General features: G+C 46.7%; 2 protein-coding genes across 2 annotated transcripts; one reads left to right on the forward strand and one right to left on the reverse strand.

The window, feature by feature from the left end:
* The first annotated feature begins 615 nt into the window (after window positions 1–615).
* On the forward strand, window positions 616–19,932 carry LOC125010571 (mucin-4-like). Its single transcript, XM_047589320.1, has 46 exons — window positions 616–734; window positions 838–859; window positions 1,072–1,332; window positions 1,427–1,693; window positions 1,816–2,085; window positions 2,570–2,830; window positions 3,394–3,654; window positions 3,821–4,081; window positions 4,189–4,449; window positions 4,549–4,809; window positions 4,987–5,247; window positions 5,335–5,595; window positions 5,688–5,945; window positions 6,407–6,673; window positions 6,773–7,030; window positions 7,116–7,379; window positions 7,489–7,749; window positions 7,837–8,094; window positions 8,239–8,499; window positions 8,580–8,837; window positions 8,927–9,190; window positions 9,310–9,567; window positions 10,268–10,528; window positions 10,614–10,874; window positions 11,003–11,263; window positions 11,352–11,606; window positions 11,693–11,959; window positions 12,119–12,379; window positions 12,467–12,724; window positions 12,813–13,079; window positions 13,228–13,491; window positions 13,646–13,909; window positions 14,424–14,681; window positions 14,777–15,037; window positions 15,171–15,428; window positions 15,516–15,776; window positions 15,964–16,221; window positions 16,325–16,588; window positions 16,675–16,938; window positions 17,021–17,290; window positions 17,435–17,698; window positions 17,791–18,051; window positions 18,131–18,421; window positions 18,613–18,849; window positions 18,938–18,991; window positions 19,200–19,932. The coding sequence occupies exons 1-46, from the start codon at window positions 690–692 to the stop codon at window positions 19,484–19,486; spliced, it is 11,406 nt and encodes a 3,801-aa protein (XP_047445276.1). The 5' UTR covers window positions 616–689; the 3' UTR covers window positions 19,487–19,932.
* A 65-nt stretch (window positions 19,933–19,997) lies between these two features.
* Window positions 19,998–25,527, reverse strand: prpf38b (pre-mRNA processing factor 38B). Its single transcript, XM_047589321.1, has 6 exons — window positions 25,092–25,527; window positions 24,487–24,555; window positions 24,085–24,236; window positions 23,786–23,846; window positions 22,295–22,530; window positions 19,998–21,387 (listed from the first exon to the last, which is right to left on the reverse strand). The coding sequence occupies exons 1-6, from the start codon at window positions 25,299–25,301 to the stop codon at window positions 20,694–20,696; spliced, it is 1,422 nt and encodes a 473-aa protein (XP_047445277.1). The 5' UTR covers window positions 25,302–25,527; the 3' UTR covers window positions 19,998–20,693.
* Between the last annotated feature and the right edge of the window lie 125 nt (window positions 25,528–25,652).

Here is a 25,652-nt window from a genome sequence, read left to right on the forward strand (position 1 = left end):
ACATTTGAATTAATAAGTCAGATAGTTTCCTTAAGATTTTTTCAGTTATAGAAAATGTCATTTTCATTGTTAGTGACATATATATTCTATATCTGCGTCCTAAAAACTGAACAATATACAACATGAAACCACTATTAACCAAAACACGAAAGTACGTGACAACATGAATGAAAGAGTAGCTTTTATACAATGTGTCAGGATAGAACATTTATGAGAAAAAATGACATCAATCCAGGAAGGATGTCTAAGGTCACTTCACGTTCCAGTCACGCAGGATGACATACTATGAGGATCAGATTACTTTCTAGCAGGATAATCCTATTTCTGTAATGTAGTGTTATTACAGAAACGTGGATTTGGAGAACAATGTACCAGCTTATGCTTTCATCCTTAAAGTTGGTCCAGTATTGTTGGAGACCCCCACAGTGAAAAATGAAAACTCAGAAGTGTCTGAGTGTGATGCAGCTGGGGGGTTGAAATTGCCCCCCAGCTCCTCCAAATATGCCTGATACTTTGTTTCCTTCTCATGATGACAAGGAGCCCACAGGCATTTACCGGCCTCATTTGGGACCTTCTGATTGGCTCTCATGAGGTTGATCTACAGCGCTCAGCCTGTAAAGATTTCAGATGAGGTGCTGAGCGCAGGTTTAGTGTAACTTTCAGGAGCCGTGCCATTCACAACGGATACAATGTGGACGTTTATTTTGTCAGTCACCCTATTGTCCGTTTTACAGGTGATTATGCATTTTAAATTCAGTTCATGTTCTTGTTTTCAAGTTAAGTGGTGAACATTTAGTAATTTATTGTATTTTTCTTTTCTTTTTTTCAAAATTTCAGATTAATTATGTTGTGACTACAGGTGAGTGTTTTAGATTTTGACTAATGGATATGTTGATGCTGCACAGCTGTGAATGTTTGTATTGTAGAGATTGTAAAGATAGATTTATAGTCTGTTATAGCTTTATTCCCTTATTGGGTCAGTGGGTTTGTAATACATTTACACTGATTTTACTGTACCAATCTCTGTATTGTAAACTTCCCGTTGATCTTCATCGTCTTCAACATTTCTAGGGTGCAGTATTGTGTCAGTGACATCTCCTTCAGCCTCAACTCTGAAAGTGGTATGGAGCGGCTACAGTGGAGCTACAAACTATGTACTGGACTTCAGAGTTGTGAACTCCACCAGTATCGCTCCAGTGGTGGTGATGCAGGGATCGGAGAGTACGCAGAGACTGATCCAGGGCTTAAGGCCCGGCCATGTCTATCAAGTCACACTGAAGGTCTTTAATTATTTTGCTGTGGTGTGCACAGACACTCAAGTAACCATAACAGGTAAAGACAAAGTTGCTTTTTAACAACCAGATGAATAAACCATAGGAATTCGTCTGCTGAATGTCACTGAATGCCTTCCCTCGCTTCCCCACAGTGCCTGCCACATCCCAGATCACGTTTTCGAAAGCTATTTCGAGTTCATCTATAAAGTTTGAGTGGTCCAGCGTGATAGGGGCAGAAAGCTACATCCTGTTTGTGGAGGAGCTGTTTAGTTCTCCTCTGAAGAGATACAACCACACCTTCACAACCCTGCATGGCCAAGTGGACGGCTTGACTCCCTCAACAACTTACAACTGCTACATTTACGCATCCAACAGTGCCGGCAATGGTGCCAAAAGTAACACAAGGACAATAATGACGTGTGAGTGACCGTGGGTTGCTAGTTTTGTTGAATTTGCACAGACAGCAACTTATAATATTAAACCCTGCAATGTGATTTGTGGACTCGTTAGATTAACGTCTTTATTTATTTTCTGTTGGAAGTGGTGCAGCCGCCAACTGGAGTGGCTCTGGTAGCCACTGGGAAGAGCACAGCCAGAGTGACGTGGAACTCTGTGGATAAAGTCCTGCTTTACCAAGTGACTGTGAGTGACAATGACAACCCCAGCAACACGCCGGTCATCAGGAACACCTCAAGCACATCCATGGATATAAGTAATCTGGAACCTTGTTCCACCTACGTAGTGGGAGTATCGTCAGTCAACGTTTTCTTGGAGCCTGGAGAAGCCGCAAATGTCACACACACTACCTCCAGTGAGTATTTTACTTGGAAAAAAATTGATGAAAGGGATCAAATATGGAAAGCACTGTGATGCGCAAGAGGTCTTGTTCTTTTTGTTTGCCACAAGTCGGTTTGTGCAGTTCATTACCGGGATGTTTGAAGTCAATCATGTGACTGAGAAGTAAAAGTCCCTCAACTTTCCATGGACTAACTGTTATAAAACTCCAAGAGACTTCCTAAATGTCTCATGCAGGAATGGTATGCGAGTGATGCACTGATCATAAAAATACAATTCAAAAAAGAGACAGTATGCACATCTACACATATACAAAATATATGCATACAATAAAAAAATAGAGAGAGGCTTCTACATTTGTTACTCGTCAAAATTAAACCCATGATTTACGCTCACAAGACAGATATTGATATGTAAACAATGTCTTATGCTTAAGCTAAAAGAATGTCCTGAACATCTGTATGATCTGCCCATTACATGTTTCTGTCTTTTTTCTCCAGCTATCAACCCGGTGACAACAGTCTCTGCGCAGTATAGCTGCTCCGGTGGCATGGTGACTGTAACTTGGGATTTGGTGTTTGGGGCAAATTTGTACAGGGCCACAGCTGTGGATGGCACCGGAGCTTCCCTCAACTGTACGTCTGCTTCCACCAGCTGCCAGATCACCATGCTCAAATGTGGTGAGAAGTATCGCGTCCATGTCACGGCCATCTCTGATGACTGCGAGAGCACCTCCAACGCTACCTCCTTGTTTGAGACGGGTGAGGGCAACACCTGCACACATGATGACTGATGCTCCGTCATTCCCTTTTAAATGCTTGTATTGTTTGGGGCTCATCACCTGTCTTTACAGGCATTCACACTCCTTCTCATTTTACCTCTCACTCTCACATAGACACTTCTCAACATCACCACAAACCTTACCCACAGGTCTTCCCTGTGGGGGGCCGCTTAGGTTCTTCCCATGGTATCCTATACTCCTTTCTTTCTCTGAGTGGCAAAGCACACCCTCACATTAGCCAACAAGAGCTGCCATCCAACACCAGCCAATCCAGAGTTCTTTACAGTCTATTGAAGCCAGGGAGTTATCTTAAAGGTCAACTATAGTATCAGTTTGGAAAATTAAACATGAAGGAAACACACTCACTGGGGAATTGATTGGGCCGACTAGCATACACACTGCTGACTGTAAACAGACATAATTACCAGAAAGAGCTCTTGATCCAATTGAGAACTTTCAAACAATAATGCTCTCCACTCTTGTCCCTTACTTTCTCTGTGTTAATAGCTCTTTGATGTCTCATTCTCCATCTCGTTCCCCCAGTCCCCTGTGCACCAGCTAATACTGAGACCAGCCACGAATGCTCCAGCAATGTAATCGTCTTTAGCTGGGAGCCCACCAACAACACCTTCTACTACGTGGCCACGGCCATAGACAACACCGGCGAAGAGACTGAGTGTAGGACAGTAGACAACAGGTGCATCTTCACTAACACGGGCTGTGGACAGTACTACAAGTACAACGTGTACGCCGTCAGCTCCGAGTGCAACAGCGAAGTCAGCCAGTCCGAGTTTGTCCGGACATGTGAGTAGGATTTGTTTCTAATTCAATGATCACTTACTTGCATGGCTGACAAATGAACAGTGTCAAGAAAGTCAGTTTTTATTTCATTTTTAATGTACGAGATGAAATTAAAAAAAAAACAAGCATATCCTTCTTGGTGTAATAATTCTGAATTGTCTTCATCCAGCTCCTTGTCTACCAACAAGCGTGAGGACAGCGGCTGAGTGTCACTCTGACATGCTGATCACAACCTGGGACTCTGCGGCCGGAGCTCTCTCTTATACTGTAGAAGCTCAGGGGAACACGCAACAAACCTACAATTGCACCTCCTCCTCCAACAGCTGTGCAGTGACCGGCGTGCCTTGTGGTGAACATCTCAGTGTGTGGATCGTCGCCTCCAATGACAACTGCTCCACTGACAAGGTGTTGGGAGAAGTTGCTCAGACAAGTACGTACTGATGAACATCGTACGACATGATTGACTGGTTTTGGTCACTCCTCAGACAGTGGGAATTATTACTCTGACTTGTCCTCAAACCTTTCCTGTCTTTGCAGTTCCTTGCACCCCCACCAACGTCTCAGCATCAGTGGAGTGCAGCCTGGATTCTGCTGTTGTCAACTGGACGACGAGCATCGGTGCAATATTCTACATTGCTGTTGCTCAAGATACAAACGGAAATGTTCACAGCTGCAATTCAATGGGCACCAACTGTCTGATCGAAGGCCTAAACTGTGGACAGAATTATACTGCTAGTGTTATTGGCACTAATCTCAAGTGCAACAGCACCGTCAGTCAGGAGGTCACCTTTATGACGGGTAAGTCATAAAGTTGGTGACACAGGAAAATAGTGAAAAAACTTAGGGTTTTTTAAAAATTTAAGTCAATGTCATTTGAGTCCTTTGGATCTTTTCCAGCACCTTGTCCTCCAACCAACATTGAGGCCTTCAGAGACTGTGACGCCAATCATGCTCTGATCGTGTGGCAGAACCATCGGCCCACAGGCCTCTACACAGCCACGATAGTGGATCGGACCGGGGCTGAGCTCGACTGCACCAGCAGCACAGTGAACAACTGTAAAATCCCCTCTCTGCCTTGTGGAAAGAAATACAACGTCACCGTCACCTACCATGATGGAAACTGTCCGTCCACCTCGACCTCAATAAGCATGGACTCAGGTATCACTGCTGTAAATTAATTAGGTGTTTGAAACCCGAAACAAAGGCAGAATCCATCTAGAATATCCAGAATCAGGCATTAAACCAAGCAAATAAAAATAGAGGATTTTTCTCTTGACTGATAGAGAGAACTGTTTACCTCAGTGAAATAGGACGTCTTGTATCTTTGTGTTTCAGTGCCATGTGGTCCCGAGGATGTGAGGGCCAGTGTGACCTGCATCACCGGCGAGGTGACAGTCAGCTGGAACATCTCCATTCCTTCAGAGAACTACACCACTGTCTTCTCCAGAGGAATGGGCCAGGACCAATACTGTAACTCCACAGAGACCCAGTGCATCATGAAAGGGTTGATATGTGGAAGCTCTTACACGGTGACTGTCTTCTCTGTCACCGGGTCGTGCTTCAGTCTGCCGAGTCCAGATGTCACGGTGCAAACGTGTAAGAACTTCAGATAGCTCCTGATGAGATGGAAGAACTTTGCTGAATACACCCTGAAACCTCTGCTTCGTCTTTTTGTCCCCTCAGTGCCTTGTCCTCCCACCAGTGTCTCAGCCGCGCACACGTGTGCTCCTGATCCTGTTCCTGTGTCATGGGTCCCCAGTGACAGTGCCAAGTATTACACTGCTGTCGCTGTGAGCAGTGGAGGCCATAGGTCTGAGTGCACCACCAGTGGATCTTCCTGCAGCCTTCCAGGACTACACTGTGGAGAGGTTTACACCATTGGTGTTTCAGGAGCTGATGACAGCTGTACAGGTCAACTGAGCAGCACCGTCTCCCTGGACACAGGTAAAGCTGATTACCCCCACACATAGGTCAGAGACACAGAGATTTCTGGCCTTTTTAGTTGCGACTGATGCTCTATTTGATTTCCTCTCCAGAGCCATGCCCTCCCTCTAATGTGTCCAGCCGGCTGATGTGCAGCGCCACTGCTGCCCAGGTGTGGTGGGCCCCGAGTACAAACGCAGTGGGCTATACTGTGGTAGCCAACACCAATGGACAGAGCCTCACCTGCAACAGCTCTAGTCCCAACTGCACGCTGAGCAACCTGGTCTGCGGCCAAACCTATGACATTCTGGTGAAGGCCACAGACGGCTCCTGTGTCAGCAACTATAGTGCCCCCTTCAGGCAAGACCAAGGTACTGAGAGAGAAGTCAGACATGCCACACACCTACGGATTTATATGAAATAGTCTATTATGTTTCATCCAGCAAGTTCAACTTGACCTTAAAAAAGTATTTGAAATATACCAATACCATATCCCAATACTTCCTGAAATATGAAACACCTGCCACATGTATGTATATGAAGCTGGATGACAGTTAGATGTTATGAAATAGAAATAGGGAGAACCAACTCTCCAAGATTGTCAAGAAAACCCACATCAAAAACTCACAGAAAATGCATATCCTTGATCCACTCTTTCATACTTGAATTAACTTTTTAGAGAAATTGAAAAAAAGACCCAAACTGAGCTGTTACCGCCCTGAGCTGCAGTTACACGTTCAGTCATGACAGCAGGTTGTTCTCATCTAACTGTATGAGTGTTGGATGAGAAACACCTTTCTGACTAATTCCTGCTATGTTGTGTCTCTGTCAGTGCCATGTGCTCCAGGGAACGTCAGTACAGACTTGTCATGCGTCACCAATGATGTAACAGTGAGCTGGACTGCATCCGCTGTGCCCCTCAACTACAGTGCCACCGCCATGCCGCTGGGTGGAAACGCTAGTGCTGTCACCTGCAGCACTAACAGTGCCAGCTGTGTACTTAGTGGCCTTCAGTGTGGCCAGACTTATAATGTCTCTGTCAAAGCATCCTCAGGCAGCTGCAGTGGCTCATACAGCCCCACACAGACACTTCGGACAGGTAATAAGTATGTTGAATGTTACAGTGTAGCAATGTCCACACACAATATTATATCTGTGTCTTGAACTAATTTTATGTGCTTTGATGTCTTCCTTCCAGCACCGTGCTCCCCTCAGAGCTTAACAGCAGTCACAGACTGTGGTACAAACTTTCTTCGGGCCTCCTGGAACGCCTCTGTTGGTGCTACCTACTACACAGCGACACTGACGGGCCCCGGTGGCTTCTCTGAAACCTGCACCTCATCCAATCTCACCTGCTCTTTTGCTGGACTGCAGTGTGCCAGCCAGTACAAGCTCACGGTAACGTCCCAGGACAGCCTCTGCTCCAGCGCTCCCAGTCAAAGACCTTTGATGACAGGTAGTGTTTACGTATTTTTTCACATTTTACACATTTTCTACATTATTTTCTGCACTTTTAACATGTCATGTGACTGTTCCTCCAGGACCATGTGACCCGGTCAATGTGACCAGCGTCCTCCAGTGTGGCTCAGACGCGGCCACAGTGTCCTGGGCTGCAGCTGCCGGGGCTGTGGCTTACACTGTCCACGCACAAGAGGCCAGCTCTCAACGTTATGCAACCTGTAGGACTAGTACTACATCCTGCCAGCTGAATCAATTGCAGTGTGGAAAAATTTACAACGTGACTGTGATGGCTGAGGATGCCAACTGTAACAGCACTGGAGCAAGCAGAGCAGTCATAATGACAGGTAGAAGTCAGAAAAAGAGAAGAGAAATAGAGAGAGAGAAAACAGATTATTTCTGTGTGGTTTTAGAAACAGCTTCTCACCCCTGTCCCTTTCTGTTGCTCCCTCTCAGCTCCTTGCTCTCCCTCTATCCTGAGTAGCTCTCTGATCTGTGGCACCAACTCCTCTCTTCTGTCATGGATGCCAATGGTTGATGCCACCGGTTACATAGTCAATGCAACAGCTGCAAATGGCCACAGCGCTTCGTGCAACTCGGCCACTGCTTCGTGCACCCTGACAGATCTCCTGTGTAGTGAGACCTACATGGCCAGAGTCACTGCTCGAGGGGACCACTGTGACAGTGCACCTGGAACCATTGCCAACATTACCACAGGTGATTTGTGTTTGTACAGTACAGTACATGGCACTTGCTTCCTATATCTGCTAAACTCACATAATCTGTCTTCTATTTTCTTTTCAGTTCCCTGTTCTCCAGATATCATATCTAAGCGATATACCTGTAGCACCAACACAGCGGTGCTTAGGTGGACTGAACCTGTGGGGAGCCTCGGCTTCCATGCTCAGGTAGCAGGACAAGGGTTTCAAGATGGCTGCCACACTACTAATACCAGCTGTGAGTTCCAGGATCTTCCTTGTGGCCTGGATTTCAGTGTAACTGTCCAAGCTCAGGGGGCAGAGTGCAACAGCAGCACAAGTGCCAGCAAATCCCTTAAAACAGGTAAATAATAAAAAAAGAAAGAAAAAGCTAATCTGTGCATCAGGGAGAAACATAATCAGCTGTTTTCCTCCAAACGATGGACTGAACCTAAACCTGACCCTAACCCCTGACGGCACCAAAATGTCACATTTTTTCACTTCCCAGTTCCGTGTGCCCCGAGGAACGTGAGCGCCGCTCTGATATGCGCCAATCACTCCGCCCTGGTGACATGGGTGGGAAGCCCCAGTGCTCTAGGATATAATGTGACAGTGACGGGCCAGGATGGACACACACACCACTGCCACACCAACACTACCAGCTGTCAAGTCCCCAACATCCACTGTGGTGAAACCTACAGCGTCACAGTTGCACCGTATTCTGAGATGTGCACAGGAAACCCAAGTGCAGCTTACAGCTTTAGAGCAGGTGCAGAAAGTTCTGTTGAAGTTATATTTCACCTACATTTGAGCTCAGGACTCAAGGCCTTTTTCTCTCCTTCTCTGCAGGCCTTTGCGCTCCCAGTAACACCAGTGTGTCCCAGGCTTGTGAGGACAGCACCGTCTCTTGGTCTCATGTAACCGGGGCTGATATGTACATAGCGACGGCAACTGCACCAGATGGGCACACTCATACCTGCAGCTCCAACTATTCCAACACATGCAATTTCACTGACCTCCACTGTGGGGAAACTTATTCTGTAGCTGTTGTAACTGTGGACAGGGGCTGTCAGAGCGAGCCAAGCTCGGCAGTGGAGCTGAGAACAGGTGAGAGGAAACCGTCAGTCTTTGGAGCTTCAGGAGATTCAATAAAAAGAACACCTTTCAACTCGCTTACTTCCTTTGTACCATTCTAGCTCTGTGTCCCTCCGCTAACTTCACGGGGCATGTCACCTGTGACTCAAACATGCTGACCCTCTCATGGAGTCCGGTGAGCGGGGACACCTTCCTATTAGAAACTGAGAGGATAGACGGCACACACACTCCCTCAGTGCTCACGACATCAAACACCTCACACACTTTGTCCAACCTGCCATGTGGACAGAGGTATGCCTTCCGCATTGCAGCCCAGGATGGAAACTGCCGCAGCAACTACAGTCCACCAATAGAAATAAGCACAGGTAGGATGGGTTTCTACGGCAACCACTCCAAGAGGTTTACCTGCTGCAGTGGGTATAGAACAATAAGTCATTATAATGTAAAATTAATTCACAATACATAATGTCCTGCTTTCCTCCAGCTCCTTGTCAGCCCTCAAATTTAACCGCCCGCGTGGACTGTGGGACGAATAATGGGAATTTCTCCTGGGCTGAAAGCAGTGGAGCCGGCTTCTACACTGTTGAGGTGACAGGAGAACATGGCCACGTCGCGTCTTGTTCCTCCAATGACACCTCCTGTGCCGTGAAACTTGACTGTGGCCGCTCGTACTCCGCTACACTGGTGGCCTCCACAGAAAGCTGCAACAGCAGCAAACACACTGACATTCAGTTTGACTCTGGTAAGAGACAAATACAGGCGTATCTGGAGACTCACTGCTATAGATGCCAAAGTATAAGGGGTGGTTTAAACATTTTAAGTTAAAGTATACATATACAGTAGAATACCAGAGACTTGAACAATATAATACTGATCTGTACTCACGCACAAGTCTGTCTGTGGTTGTCAATCATAAAAATCCAAGAATCAAACTGAAGGTTCATTTTCTGTACGATATTTATCACACAGCTACTGCATTTGTTCTAACTTTAAAACAGTGCAAGCAGTTTTAATTGTTAGGATCTGGACACATGTTTAGAATTCACTACCACATGTGACTGGAGAACACAAGACAAAAAACAAAGAGGCAGATATATTTTGTTTATTCCACACGTCGTGTCTTCACAATGGAAATAAGACACTGTGGGAAATCAAACATGATTTTGTAGATCAAACAGATTAAACAACCTGTCTATGGTTGCAGCTTTTCAGTATTTTTTGATTGACAGGCTAATAGAAACTCTAATAGCTTCCCAAACATAATATCTTAAATAGTTATGTCTAAGTCAGCCTTTGCAAGACCTTAATATGACCCAGCGTTTTTCTTGGGGTGCATATGTTTACGAGCTGGATAGTGTGTTTCTTTAGGCAGAGGAACATGAAAACATATCAGGGTGCAAGTTTTAAAATAAACCATGCTCTCATCAAACTTTTCCCCCCAGCTCCCTGTCTCCCTGACGACGTATTAGCCGAGTTAGAGTGTAACACCAACGTGTTGAATGTGAGTTGGACTCAGACCCAAGGCTCAGATGACTACACCGCCTGGGCCATCAGCACAGACGGACACAGGGCATCCTGCAACTCAACATCCAACCACTGCTGCATTCATGGGCTGCACTGTGGCAAGATCTACGAGGTGGCTGTCACCTCCTCCTCCATTCACTGCCAGATCATTGCTGGCTCCGACTACAAGGTTCAGTCTGGTGGGTTCACGCTTCATGTTTCTATTACATGTGAAATGATGTACGCTTAAGCACTAATAAATACACATATTTTAACCACTTTTAGCTCCTTGCAAACCTGAGAACACCTCCGTTGACCAGAACTGCAGCTCCAACGTCATGACAGTGAAGTGGAACCAGGGTGGCGCAACACAGAACTACACCGTCATGGCCACTTCTGCCTCCGGTGTTAACTCCACCTGTGTCTCCACTGAGAGCAGCTGCTCCTTCCTGGACCTGAGCTGTGGTCAGCGCTACACTTTCAGTGTGATGGGACACACTAATGTATGCATGAGTGAGATCAGCACCCCTGTGGAGAAGCTCACTGGTAAGAGATTTTAAGTGACTGGCACTGCAGCATGTTAGCTTAGCATAATCACTGGAAAGCACGAGTGTCCGTCATTTTATTTAACTCTTTTCAAGAAAGCAAATGTTCCTAAACCCTCTCTTTTCCAGCCCCATGTTCTCCAACCAGTGTGTCAGCTGACCTGAACTGTTCCACACACAACGCTCTGGTCAGCTGGAGTAGTAGCGCTGAAGCCACAGGATACAGCGTCCAGGCAACCTCCACCGACGGAGACAACTCGTCATGCAGTGCAATGGACACGTCCTGTACCCTTGACAACCTGGTGTGTGGGCAGGAATACACTGTTGTCGTGGAGGGAATGCATACGGGCTGTCCTGGTCCTGCCAGTGCCCCTGCCACACTCACTACAGGTGAGTACAGCTCAGATCTTTGGACACCTGACTCAAACCTGAATGAGTTACTTTACAAACAAAACTAATTAGCGTTGTCTCAATCCAGAGCCCTGTGTTCCTACGAATGTCTCCGTCAGCTACATGATAAGCTCTGCCCTGGTGGTGTGGAGCCCAGCTGGCGGTGCCACCTCTTACTTTGCCAAGGCTCTGACAGACCAGGGCTCCATGTTCACTTGTAGGGGCAGTAACACTTCCTGCGTCTTGACTGGTCTGCAGTGTAGTCAGATCTACAACGTCACTGTAACAGCACGAAACCAGGTCTGTGACAGTATGATGTCCGAAACCTACCGCGTCATGACAGGTCAGTCACCGCGTCAAGAAGAGGCATGCGTACCGTTACAGTAATGCCTTTTTATACTTACATGTGTGCATTTTCTCCTTTAACAGAGCCATGCCCACCCACAAACGTTCAGGCTATTGTGGACTGTGAGCAGCTTAATGCGACTGTGTCATGGCAGCTGAGTGACCTCGCTGTGGGCTACGTTGCCTACTTTGCCAACCAAGATGGACACAATGCTTCCTGCGTTGGCACATACACAGACACGAGTTGTGTCATCTCAGGGCTGATGTGTGGCGCAGTGTACAGTGTCTGGGTCAAGGCCCTGGGGCAGCAGTACAACAGCTCCGACAGCACAATGGTCTCTCTTGTGTCAGGTAAAGAAATTCTCTGTGTATCGTCACTGCAGACATACAGTAGACCCTTTATCTTTTGCACACAGATCCTCATTCTTCAAGATCCACTTATATATCATCAAGCAACACTATTGCCACTTTAGTATTCAGCTAAAGGTCCTATTCTCTTTAACTCCTCAGGCCCTTGCCAGCCAAGCAGCATCTTAGCCGTCATGGACTGTGAGGCCTTCTCTACCACCATATCCTGGTCGCCCAGTGTCGGAGCTGTGTCCTATGTTACCATGCTTACTGCTTCTTCTGGTCACAATGCCAGCTGCACCACCAACCACACACACTGTCAGCCGAGCTCCCTGCAGTGTGGAGAGAAATACAGTGTGACCGTAATAGCTCAAGGAGAGACCTGTAAAAGCTCTGCTCAAATGTCAGGATACCTCACAACAGGTAGGATACAGGGTGTTTGCCTGTCTGCACCATGTCAGTCTTTGTATATGTGGACACATGTTACAATTTAACTCCTCGTCCCTCCAGGGCCCTGCGTTCCTATGAACCTCTCGGTCCACTACAATGTGAGCAATGCCAAAGTGATGTGGGGAGCAGCAAGAGGTGCCAGTTTGTACTCCGTTCAAGCTGTGACGGACCAAGGCCCGACCGCCACATGTGACACCAACAACACTCACTGTTCCCTGACCAGTCTGCAGTGCAGCCAGATCTACAACGTCACCGTGACGGCCCGAAACCAGGCCTGTAACAACACTGTGGTCTCTGCACCCTACCGCGTCATGACGGGTTTGTTTATCGCCAGTAACGGTGTAATGATGACTTCCTTATGTGCAGGCTCATCGTTCATGTGTTTAAATGTTTTTTCTCCACTTAGAGCCCTGCCCACCAGCTAACGTTCAAGCCAGCATACTGTGTGAGCAACTCACCGCGACAGTGTCCTGGCAGCTGAGTGACCTCGCTGTGGGTTACGTTGCCTACTTCGACAACCAAAACGGACACCGCACTTCCTGTGTTGGCTCAGACACAGACACCCAGTGTGCCGTCTCTGGGCTGATGTGCGGCATAGTGTACAGCGTCTGGGTCAAGGCAGTAGGGCAGCAGTACAACAGCTCTAATAGTGCAGTGGTGTCTCTTACGTCAGGTAAAGAAATACTGATCATATCGAGTCAAAAGTCTTTATTGTCACTTCATAAACACAAGTGAAGAGGTGGTGGAAAATCACAACATCCACACCTGTCTTTCTGTGTGGTTTTCTTCTCACTCTTGTTTTTGTCATGCCGTTTCTTCAGCTCCATGCCTGCCCAGAGCGATAGAGGTAGAAGTCAATTGTTACACAGATGGTGCAGCTGTGGTGTCCTGGGATTCCACTTATGGCACATCAAACATTTCTCTGATGGCTGTTATCGGGGGAAGCCTTCAAACTCTGTGCACAACTCAGCGCAACAGCTGTAACGTGACAGGGTTAAGTTGCGGGGAGACCTACAATCTCAGCCTCACCGCCACCAACGAGCAATGCAGCCTCACAGCCCCAACACACACTAACCTCACCACACGTGAGTTTTTTTTTTTTTACAGTGAATCTCCACATATGGCTATTGAAAGTATCATATGTGTTCACAACTTAACAACTTCAATAGCCACATATGGCTATTGAAAGTATCATATGTGTTCACAACTTAACGCCCAGTCTCTCAACGCCTCGTTTAGGTCCTTGCACTCCTCAGGGTGCAGCTGTCACCTTGCGATGTGGCTCCCGTACTGCGGTCCTTTCCTGGGATGAGAGATCTGATGTTGAACTGTACATGGCAAGCGCCACAAAGGCGTCAGGAGACGAAGTGATGAAGTGTAACACTACAGGATCTACCTGTCAGTTCCCTGGTCTGGACTGTGGAGAAATGTATAACTTTACTGTCAAAGCGCACATTCAAGGCTGCTTTAGCCAGGCCAGTAGCACTGTGTTCATCCAAACAGGTACTTCAGAACCTAACAATGTTTTTTTGCATATATACTTAAAGTAATTAAATACACCTGTTTGGCATTGTACTTTATTTGAGTTCTGAGATTCTTATTTAGTTTAACTTTGTCACATGTTCCGATGTGCACATTGGGCAACTTATAAAACGTGACACCAGTATAAATTAATTTTTCTGGCAGTATGTAAAGTAGACTTGAATGTAACTTCCTCCAGCTGGAATGTTTAAATGTCACTTGCGGATGAAGGCATCTGTAAAATATAATATACGTTGATAAGGTCCATTCTGTCTAATTACAACCACTACTTTTGCTAAGTACAGTTTAAATACATACATTGACTATGATGTAGAAAAAAAAATCCTCATAGTTGTCAAGCTAAACTATAATTTTATCATGAAGCAGTAGCAAATTAATTGTGTGCTCTGGTAGCCTGCCACAGCTACCAGCTGGTAGATTGGTAATCATCCTAACTGGTTTCTCTAATTCTCCCTCCTCTTCTCCCTCCTCTCAGAGCCCTGCCAGCCTGTGATTGCCTCTGTTCAGGCGCTCTGTCAGAGCGAGCACGTCCAGATCTCCTGGCACCAAGCGAGTGGCGTAGATAATTACTTAGTTACAGCCAAAGGGAGCCTCGGATACACGCTGACCCACAACACGACCCAGGGCCTCCTGTCTGCCAGTTTACCGTGCGGACAGCACTATAATGTCACAGTGCAAGGACGGAGCAGCGAATGTGACAGCGTCCCCAGCAGCCCCGCCTTCTTCAAAACCAGTAAGATCACTGAACATGACGTCACATGCACTTTGTCATTTTTGATTTTTATGTGCGTATTTTGACCATGCTCTGCATCCATCGTCTTTCCACAGCCCCGTGTACGCCCAGGGATGTGGCGACGTACGTGGAGTGTGAGTTTGACACAGGCTCTATGAGCTGGGCGCCAAGTGATGGGGCGGAAACGTACATCGCCGTGGCAACAGGCCTCGATGGACACAGTCACAGTTGTGTCACCGACAACACCTCCTGCACCTGGAGCGACCTGCACTGTGGGGAGGAGTACACCGTCGTAGTGAGGGCGAAGTCTGGGAACTGTAGCAGCCTGCCCAGCAACAGCTCAGTCATCCACATGGGTACGTTATGGAAATTGGAATTGTAATTGTAAAAGCTACAGACATATAAAATGACGTCTTATCAAATAAAAAATCTTGTGATGTATTCAAAGGCCTTTGTTTTAACTTATGCATCACCTTTGTTTCTTTCCAGAGCCTTGTGTGCCCCAGAATCTGTCCGTCTCCGTCGACTGTGGCATGGACGTCGTTTCTCTGAGGTGGGAGGCCAGCAGTGGGTCAAACATGTACACGGTGTCAGCAGAGGCAGGGGGCAAATCAGTTGACCTCAGCACTAACATCACCACGGCAGACTTCCCCTCGTTAACCTGCGGACAGAACTACAGCCTCACGGTCACACCTCTCAACCAGCACTGCCCTGGCAACTCCAGCGCAGCCACCTCCGTGCGGACGCGTACGTGCAGTTTAAACGTGACTGTTAGAGGCCAAAATAAATGACTGAGCGGTGAGCTAAAAAGAGATCTGTGTGTCTTTACTCCAGGGCCGTGCCCACCCATGGGAGTCTCCACCAGGCAGGACTGTCTCTCTAGCATCGTCATGGTAACCTGGCAGCCTGGTAACGGGTCAGACTACTACACAGCCACCATGCAGACCGACACGGGCATCTCTAAGATGTGCATGTCAGACAGCAACACATGCAGCGTCCCTGGCTTGATGTGTGGGCACAACTTCTCTGTGTCGGTCACAGCCTCCAACCAACAGTGTAACGTCACCTCTAGTCAGACCACAAGTCTGCAGTCAGGTGGGTGTAAAACGGGTGTGTTGTATTGCGCCGTACTGTGCATTAGTGAAACTTATTAACTTTACTAGTTGAGATTTTATGGTGATCATTTCAGGGTGTCAGTTATTGCTGCTGAACTTTGAATCCAACATGGTGAAGTTGTCGCCCTCCTGCCAGTGTGTAATGACTAACCTCTCTTTATCTGCAGTGCCATGTGCTCCCGCTAACGTCTCGGTGGCGATGGACTGTGCCAACAACACCGCCGTCGTGTCCTGGCCTGCGAGTCGGGGGGCTCGTCAGTACTTAGTGACAGCCCACAGTAGCCACGGCAACGACAGCTGCCAGACCTCTGACCTCCGCTGTAGCCTCGGCAACCTCACATGTGGCAGCAGCTACACTGTCCGGGTGGTTGCCATGGATGACCGTTGCTCTAGTATTCAGAGTCAGGCGCTGATGTTCAGCTCAGGTTAGAGAGACACTCTGTAGTGCTAATGTCCAGTAGTTGCACATCAGATATTTTCAGTTTTGGATTTGTGAATGTGTAATCAAACTGTCTCTGTGCCTCTCAGGCCCCTGCCCACCTCAGAACGTGAGTGCCCAGGTGAGCTGTTCGTCAGACAGCGTGACCGTTTCCTGGGACGCCGTCAGAGATGCTGACCACTTTTTGGTCTTGTTAACTGCGGAGAACGGAGGAACCGCCGGCTCGTGTAACACCACAAACACTGCATGTTCCGTCAGCAATGCCACGTGTGGAAATACATACTCATTTCAGGTCACCTCTGTCAGAGGCGGCTGCCGCAGCCAGCACGGTCACGCCCACAGCATCCAGACAGGTATGAAATCTCCAAAAACCGTCCATCTTTTGCACAAATACCTCCTTCCAGACCACAACTTAACTTTCAGATTTTGTTGTCTTTAGCTCCCTGCCAGCCTCAGGGAATCAGAGGCAGGCTGGACTGTGTCACTAATTCTGCGTGGATATCATGGGAAGCTGCATCTGGGGCGGACAGCTACCTGGTGTCAGCTTTGGGAGGAGAGGACCACGCAGCCAACTGCACTACGTCCACCAACTCTACATGTGAGGTGGAAGACCTGGCCTGTGGGGTGCTGTACAACTTCAGCGTCACTGCTAAAAATGCCAAGTGTGAGAGTCAGCCCAGTGCCGCCATCAAGCTGCAGACAGGTGTGCTAGTTAGGTAGTTTTAAAAATTTTTTTGTCATTTGAAAATACTCCTTTTTTAAAAAAAATCTGTCTCCTCCCCCAGCGCCCTGCTCCCTCTCTGCTATCACAGCCTTCCCCCGGTGTCACAATTCCTCCATCCTCGTGACATGGGGGCTCATGGAGGGCGGCGATGGAACCACTCTGTACACCGCTACGGCAGAAGCCAGCGATCACACCTATCTGTCCTGCAATGACACCGGCACCAGCTGCTACCTCCACGGAGCTCAGTGCGACCTCCATTACACCATCATAGTAGCTGCTTCATCAGACCGGTGCAGCAGCATGAGAAGTCCACCCTACAGAGTTAGCATGGGTACATTAACGTCTCCTCCATTCTCTCATAACAGCGTTGACTTCTCTGACTTGTGACCACGTGAAGCAAATGGTTCAGGAAATACGCCTCTACGCTGCTGCGGTTTGACCAGTTGCAAAAACCTACGTCTTCACTTTCTTACAGAGCCCTGTCCACCCAGAGATGTGATGGTGAAACCCTCCTGCGAGGACAGCAGTGCCTTGATATCCTGGGCTCCCTCTCCGGTTGCCGAAACCTACCACGTTGTCGCCACGGCTGCAGACGGACACGTGCACACATGCAACGCCACTGCCTCCACTAACTGCAGCATGTCCGAGCTCCACTGCGACCAGCGGTACACGGTGCTCGTGACCGCCAGCCACGAGAACTGCTCCAGCAAAGCCAGTCAAAATGCAACACTGTACACAGGTATTTGATTTGCGGATCGTCCGAGCCCAACGCTATGTCGGAAATGTAACTTTTATCAAGAGTTATATCATCTCACGTCTCCTTGCGTGCAGGTCCGTGCCAACCGAGCGGACTCTCGGTTACTTTTGACTGCAACAATCAGTCTGCGATGCTGACATGGGCGCCCAGCGATAATGCTGGAGACTACTATGGCTGTGCCCAGGATGGAAATGGGACCATGCTCTACTGTCACAGCACAACACCCTCCTGTTCTATTGACAGCCTTAACTGTGGAACCGTCTACAATTTCTCCGTCCAGGCCTCGGATGGGGCATGCAACAGCTCCTTCAGTGACCCTGTTCAGGGTGGAGCAGGTACAGGAGCAGCGCCGCAGTGATCGAACACTTTTTAATATGTAAATATGTCAGTGTATAAACTCGTCTCTCCTTCCAGTTCCCTGTCCCCCAGATGCTGTCGAGGTGCAGCTTCTGCCGATGGCGATGGAAGTCCAGGTGTTGCACTTCAGCTGGACACAGATCGCCTGTGCGGACACAGAGTACCTGCTGACCTTGACGGGAAGTCTACTGGGAGACAGCGAGACAATGTTCAAGATCTCCTCCTACTGGACGAGCGTCACGTACTTTGAGGTTCCTCTCCCCTGCGGCTCATCCTACGCCGCCACAGTGCAGAGCAGGAACGCGGCGGGAACGGGTGACAGCTCCGCGCCTCTCAATGGAACCACAGGTAGGAGGCATGCGCAGGATGAGCCGCTGTTCAGGCACAGGGTTTTAGTTTAAGTATCATTTTCACTCCTTGTAGGCGTGACTAACAATATTAGTACGACACTTGTCATGCGTCATATGGACACAGTGGTGTTTTAATGTGCGATAAAAGGTAATTTTATTGTGTTTTAAATCCCGTTTCTCCCGTTCCAGGTCCATGTCAGCCATCAGGAGTGACGTACAGCGGCAACAGCTCCTTTGCAACGATTTCGTGGGACGCCTCGGCGTACGCCACCGAGTACACCGTGTACGACAACGGTGTAACGCCGAGAGCCCAGCTGTGCAACACCACGGGGCTGTCCTGCTCTCTGTCCAACATCGCTTCCACAAACCTGGTGATCACAGCCAGTAACGCCGCTGGAGAAAGTGAAGCAACAAGCGTCACAGTTGGTAGGAAATGATACGAGTGTGCGTGGAGACGCTGTGTAAGGTTTGACAGACCCGTTATGTGGTACTGATTGAAGTTGTTCCTCTTTAGTGACGACACAAGGACGCAGGAGGAGAGATCTGAGCGAACAAATGACGGTGAAGAGTGAGTATAAACATAAACGAACAAATATGTGATTATTTTAGTCTAGTTTTTGTACATTATTGTATTTAAAGGGGGAAATGCAGCCTTTAAGCTATAAAAATGGTTCATGTATAAATATACTCAGCCTTCATAAAATCTAAATTCTTCATGTAACAGTTAAAAAAAAAGACTCCAGTCATCAATAACTCATGGCGTGTCTTTCCATCAGGTGGCCTCTCGGCTCCGGTGCTGGACGTCACACAAGCAATGTCGACGGTTATCTTCATCGAGTGGTCTCAAGCGGAGGCCGCTTCCCATTACAGCCTGTTGGTCAAGAAGCAAGGCAGCACCGGTGAGCGCCAGGAGCTGACGGTGTACGGGGAAAGCATCATCCTCACCGATCTGAGCCCCGACTCCAACTACTGTTTCACCGTGACGGCCATTTACGCTCAGGCCGACAGCGGAGCAGAGTCGGAGCCTGTGTGCGTCCAAACAGGACAAGGGTTTTCACAGTAAAAGTAATTCTCCTGATCCAAACCAGGAGACAAGGAGTAATCTTTTCCTCGTTCGTTCAACCTTAAATCCTGGGATTAGTGTGGGTTTCCCACGAGATTTGCATTTCTACGGGTTTACAATAAATTGCGCAATTTCTAATTAAAGCTTGAGCTGCTACATTAGATGACAGTGTATAGATGTCTTCAAAATATGACTATTTTTTTGTATAAACCCTTTTATAGAAGTAGGTTTTGTCTGTTTGGTGGTTCCGTGTTTTATATACAGGGATTTGTTCCTCTGCTTTTTATATTCACTTTTTGTAAATGATATAGTAGCCCTCTTAAAGGTAATATATATAAATCAAAGTGTTTTAACACGTGCATTGTATTTTCTTTTTGCCATTTCTATTGTGTAATTTAATATGCAACTTATTTGCAGACTATATTCTAATTAAACTATTCCAGGTATTGCTTGTTGGTGATTGAGCTTGTGTGATACTTGCATGCCGTCCACTTTCAAACCAAGAACAAGCAACGTTTGTAAAAGTGTTTTATTAGAAAACAAAATGCAACAGAGCAATAACCCAAACACAACACAAGCAGGGCTCAAGTGTGTGTGGTAAAAATTACCCTTTGCAGAGTGCCCTTTAGAGGATTAAAACATTCTCAGGCTGTCTGCACGCGATCGTGGCCTGAACTGTTTTACAGCGGCTTAGCCATCTTCCAGCTAACCGTTCACAAATACACTGCAATATTAGTCAAACTTTAAAAATAAGCATGAATTGACTTTTGTACAGCTTGAGAAAAAAAAAACATAACGGTTATTCTTTATAAATTACATAAAGTATATGATGACAGTGTGGAGCTGAGCCTTCGGTCTGGACTGCACCCAACCCAGGAGGAAAGGCAGCTCGGGCCATTCGTCGCGTGCAGGCAGCCTCCAAACATTATGTACAAACCCATGTCTTCCTGGGCCAAAACATGAACCATAGAAAATTAAAATGCCATTTTTTCTCACTTTTTTCCAAAGTGAGGACTAACAATGGTCTAACGAGGATTGAAATAGCAGAAAAACATAAAGCAACATTACATCGGCCAAAAGACGACAACTCCAGATGTCCAATAAACCAACGTTCTTTCTCTTTAGCACGAGTGACCGACCAGACAGCTGGGTAGAAAGAAGGAAGGAAAAACACAGGAGGAGGAGTAATATTGCTGCGAGGCGACAGTTACTCAGTGCTCTGACTCCTTCGGCGTTCGTTGTGTTTGCTATGATCGTTGCTGGACTCTCGCTGATGGTGGCTCCTCTCTTTACTGCGGCTGCGTTTGTGAGACCGCTGCTCCCCGTCTCTGTCCCTGTCCCTCTCTCTGCTGTGGCTGCGCTCTCTCTTCCTGCTCTTCTCCTCTCCCCCACTTTTGTGCCTCCTCTCCCTGCTTCGACTCCGGCTCGACCTTTTGGCCTTCCTCTCGTCCCTGTGCCTTTCTCTATCGTCTTTGTGCCTCCGCTCATCCGCCTCCCCCCTGCTCTTCTTGTCCCTGGACCTCTCCCTCTCTGTACCTCGATCTTTATGGTGGTCCCTGTCCTTCCTCCTGCTCTTGTCCTCCCCTCCGTCTCTTTGTTTCTCCCTGCGTTCGCTCCTTCTCTCCCGGCTGCCGCTGCGACTCCTTCTGCGTTCCCGGCGCTCTTGGTTTCTGTCTGCGCTACGGGACCGCCGCCTCTCCCTGTCCCCTCGCTCCCCCCTGTCCCTGTCTCGGTCTCTGCCATCTCTGCCGTCCCTGCCGTCCTTCTCCTTCCTCTGGCGGTCACGCTCTCTCTCCAGCTCCCGGTCGAAGCTGGGGCCGTGGCGGTCTCTCTCCCGATGGTGGCTCCTGCTCCTGGACCTCTTGGGGGACCTTCGGGGGCTCGGTGTCCGTCTGGGCGACCTGGAGAGAAAAGCACCAGCAGCTTAGAGGAATTCCACCCAAAACTGAAACAAACACAACTACTGACGCATATGACAAGCTGGAGTCAATATCAATCAATTCTGAACACATAAATTGAATATATGGCTGTCTTTTAATTGTTGTAAATGTTGGCATTTTAAATTTTCTGATGAATATTCTTTCAGAAATGCGCCGGTGGACATGTCAAAATTAAAGCTTCACATACGAGAACTGACTATCAGGAAGGAATTATTCTGTGACAAAACAGAAATGCTCTTCAAAGTCATTCTGTCTGGAATGAATCAGATGACTGTTATCTGCAATGTATATCCACTGTAGGTATTGTTATGGCTTCATATATATAACACACTGTATTCACTTGTCATGTAATAAATCACCTTGGATCAACACACATGTGCGAGTATTGAAGGACCCACGTGCGTAGGCTTGTGTGCATCATTTATCTCAAATGAGCGTTATTCTTCATGAGAGTGTACGACAATCAAGAAGAAACAATTCACCCAGCTCTTCACTGAACTACACAAAACACCTTTACATGCTTTGGTCATTTATGTAACTTTATTTTAAGTTTCATGTATTTTTTTTATTATTTTCCTTCAAGTTGGTGACAGTATTTATATAGAGATACTGGACCAAACTTAACTCCAATATATCTCACTTCCTACATGGTTTTATAGTTTAGGAATTGATGTTACAGAGTTTAGACAGCTATGTCTCTAAATATAAAACATGATTTATAACAAACTAGTCTTGTGTGTGTACTGATGTGTACAGCACATGTACTGTTGAAGTGTAGTATGAGGAGAAAAAAAGAGGTCAGAACGACTTCTTGCCAAAAACTTATCAAAAAAGGAAAGAAAAATCAGATGACAAAACATATTGTTACCTGGAATGCCGTCGTTCACCTTGCTTCCCCGGCTCTGTGAACGAAGCCTCTTCCTCCTGCGTCTCCTTCTGAGCCACCTTCCGCGGTCTCGCCTTCATCTGCGTGTCGATATTCTTTTGCACAGGCACGGGGATGCGGGGGAACAGGGTGGAGAACCACTCCAGTTTGGTCAGGAAGGAGCGCAGCATCTCTCCAATGGTCATCACACACCCGCCTCCTGCCTTCACGTCAAGCTCCTAGAAAGAAAACGGTGGAGAAAAGGGCCGTAGAAAAACTCAGTTAGGACACATGTTAACGCGACCGCTTCTTCAATCTTGACTCAAACCAAAAGACAATTTGTGATGACCAAGTACTGAACCTTCACCTCTGTTCATCTAGCTTAATCTTTCATATCAGTCAAATGTGCCTGGTTTTTACTTTTGCTACTTAATAATAGATGAAACAAAACTAGAAATATCTCAACCAGTTTGTCTGATCTAAACTGTCTGGCGGTTCCTGGAGTCTGTATTTACAGCGTGAGCTTTGACAACCACTACAATCCCCTTCCTTCACATGGTCTGTTTAAAACAGCATCTTCAAAGCAGAGCTGCGTTTACTCTCGACAGAGCAGAAATGAAGGAAGGGAGAGAGGAGCGCTGAGCACTTTCTGATCGTGAAGGGACATTGAAGGGACAAAGACAGAGAAGCCTTGGCTTCCTTCTTCGTTCCCCCAAATGCATTCATGAGCTCCCACTATTAAGCGGGATGAAAAAAAATTGCCAACATTGTAAGCACAGACTGGAGCAGGTAAGTGCACACCAGTTGAATGTCATCAACTTTAAATGGTAGAGAACAGCCACTTTGCACTCACGCAAACCAACAGTGCTGAGATACAATATCCAATTCACCTGCTGCACAATGGGCATCTAAAGAAAAAAACAAGGGGAATTAACCAGTTGGGCAGAATTTCAGGTTGATCAATTCAAATATATTGCAACAGAACATGAAAGGAGGCCTGGTTGCACAGCCTGGGTCAAATTCTACTTGACTTAAATGTTAAAAAAAAAAAACAAAAAAAAACAATTAAAAAAAACAAAACAGACTTAAATTTTTATTCAATGTGTTTGTTGTATAATTTGTTTTTGTTTTTTTAATGCGTCCACATGTTAATGTTGCAATTGCCATACATCCCAAATTTAGTTTTGTGCAACAAGTCCTGATAAAAGCATGTCAATAAACAGAGGGCATGCCTTAACATGACAGTACAAAAAGATTTACTCAGCATCGTATGTGGTACTTACCCTGATTAAAACCAGCAGCAGAGCAGTGAGCAAGTAACCTAGCTACTCAAGCTTAGAGGACAAGAACTGGGGACAATTAAGCCAAATGAAGGCAAAGGTGAAAAATCAGCTATGAGCATCACAAGGGGGAGTAAATGGACAGCTTTTAACATATGGTTTGTGCATTTCATGGAGAGAAAGAAACATTAAATTATTACCCGGAGTGACATACCTCCTCATCATCCAGGAAGCCGTCGTACCAGTCTATCAAATCTGCTGGAGGCTGAGTGTATCTGGGGCGCAACCAAGCAGAGAGCACAGATTGAGCATTTTCTACGTGTGGAGATGTCACAAAGTATTTATTTTGAGCCATTAGTTTGAAATATTTCATGCATGGATTTCAAAATTTGAGATTGGCATTGATAACCATGTGTTAAAACATTTGCAAGGTTTCTAAACAATATTTTTACTGAGAGATGTTGCCTATATACGACAATTAAATCTGACTGTAGCTCAAACAAAAGTTCATACCTTATGTACATGAAGCCAAGTGCTCTGATGTATGGGGAGTCTGTGTGAGTGATCAGACCCATCAGCTGTTTGCGTGTCAGTTTGAGGGTAAACAGTTTGTATAGAAGACAGAAAGCAGTAGATACAATCCCACCAGTCCCAACTCCACGCACCTACCAGGGATGAAGGAGACGGGTTTATAAAGCACATCAATGCACACGATTCACAGCTTTGACAACAACCGACAACCGATCCGCTCAAACACCGATGTACAATGATCAAAAATAATTCAATTGTGTACAGTGGCCTTGCTTGTAATTCATACCAAGTCCGGGTCACTTTGAAATATCTCCCACACTGGGAAGTCAATGAAGAGGAGGGGGGCAAGATTGGGAATATAAAAAGCACGTACTTCTCACTTACCCCTCCGCACATTCCAGTCTGGCCTGCAGTCTTTCTGCTTCCCTTTTCCCAGGGTTCAACATGGGTCACCTGTAAGCACAGCGGGAGTCACATGAAGGCACTTCACCTATACACCTGTCCCTCACGCAAACTTAAAAACAGAAAGATCGAGCCCATCATCTCCCTGGCGGGAGAAAAACAATAGCAACTTAGTTTGGGTAAATGAATATAAAGTTGAAATATTCAATATTTTCAACTGGCGGCTTGTTTGTGTCCTAGCTTGGTTGCTAACTATTTTATTTAGCACTACTTGCGTGTTGCTAATGAATTAAATATTAAATCACAATAACACGACTTAAGTGGACATCTTCTAGGCTCCTAAACTGGACTTAGATGAATCCACCTCCGTCTAATCGCTCGCTATTTGGCGGCTGCTGTTTATTTTACATTACTCATTTTATAATTGAGCTTTTCCACTCAGTCTTATGTCTTTGATGCCCACTCTATCTGGCCTTAATAGCCCCCTTGGGACAAATAAAGTTTTCTGAATCAGATATCACAATCACGCTAGCTTGACTGGACACGGTTATCTAACTAGCATGCGGGTTAGCATGTGCTAACGTTACCTTGAAATAGATTTCGTCCACAACTTCGTGGTAGGTCTTTAGTTCGTAAAGCTGAACTTTGAAATACGGCGAAGACAGCACATTGGTGAGAATCATTGGGTTGAGGTTCATTGTCTTTTCGTTGCCCCACAGGGGCAGTACATTTCCATGTTTCCCCGGTGCAGGCTTGCTAACGGCCTGTGTTGGTAGTTGGTTCCCGACGTTAGCCATGTTAGCTGATCCCACGCCGCTAAAAGCTTAACTTCCTGTTTGCGTGTTCCCGACTACAGATCCATCAATGATAGGCAGTGAACTCTCGATAGTTTAGAGTTTAGTCCGTGTAGCTCTTGCTGATTTGTGGTTAAATCTGTGAAAATAACTTCCCGCCGACGGTTTAGCCAAAGTGCTGTTTCGAGGTGGAAGCGGAAACGTAATGTTGGTGGTGCAGTGTGAAAGGCTGAGACTAGGGATGTACGATACCGCTATTTTTCCTTTCTGTCCGATACCAAGTAATACCAAGCCTTATATCCCGATACCGATATCGATACTTTTAGACGTCTACTTGCGTATATGAAAGTTATG

This window comes from Mugil cephalus, chromosome 7 (assembly GCF_022458985.1).
Source record: "Mugil cephalus isolate CIBA_MC_2020 chromosome 7, CIBA_Mcephalus_1.1, whole genome shotgun sequence".
Taxonomy (NCBI): Eukaryota; Metazoa; Chordata; class Actinopteri; order Mugiliformes; family Mugilidae; genus Mugil; species Mugil cephalus.

Bases quoted from the DNA above. Each gene is read 5' to 3' on its own strand.
- LOC125010571 (XM_047589320.1), top strand. From the start codon at position 690: ATGTGGACGTTTATTTTGTCAGTCACCCTATTGTCCGTTTTACAG. The intron at 11,607-11,692 runs GTCAGTCACCGC...CTCCTTTAACAG, and splicing joins AACCTACCGCGTCATGACAG to AGCCATGCCCACCCACAAAC. The intron at 15,038-15,170 runs GTACGTTATGGA...GTTTCTTTCCAG, and splicing joins CAGCTCAGTCATCCACATGG to AGCCTTGTGTGCCCCAGAAT.
- prpf38b (XM_047589321.1), bottom strand. From the start codon at position 25,301: ATGGCTAACGTCGGGAACCAACTACCAACACAGGCCGTTAGCAAGCCT. The intron at 22,531-23,785 runs GTATGTCACTCC...TTTTCTTTCTAG, and splicing joins GCTTCCTGGATGATGAGGAG to GAGCTTGACGTGAAGGCAGG. The intron at 21,388-22,294 runs GTAACAATATGT...TTTTCTCTCCAG, and splicing joins GGTGAACGACGGCATTCCAG to GTCGCCCAGACGGACACCGA.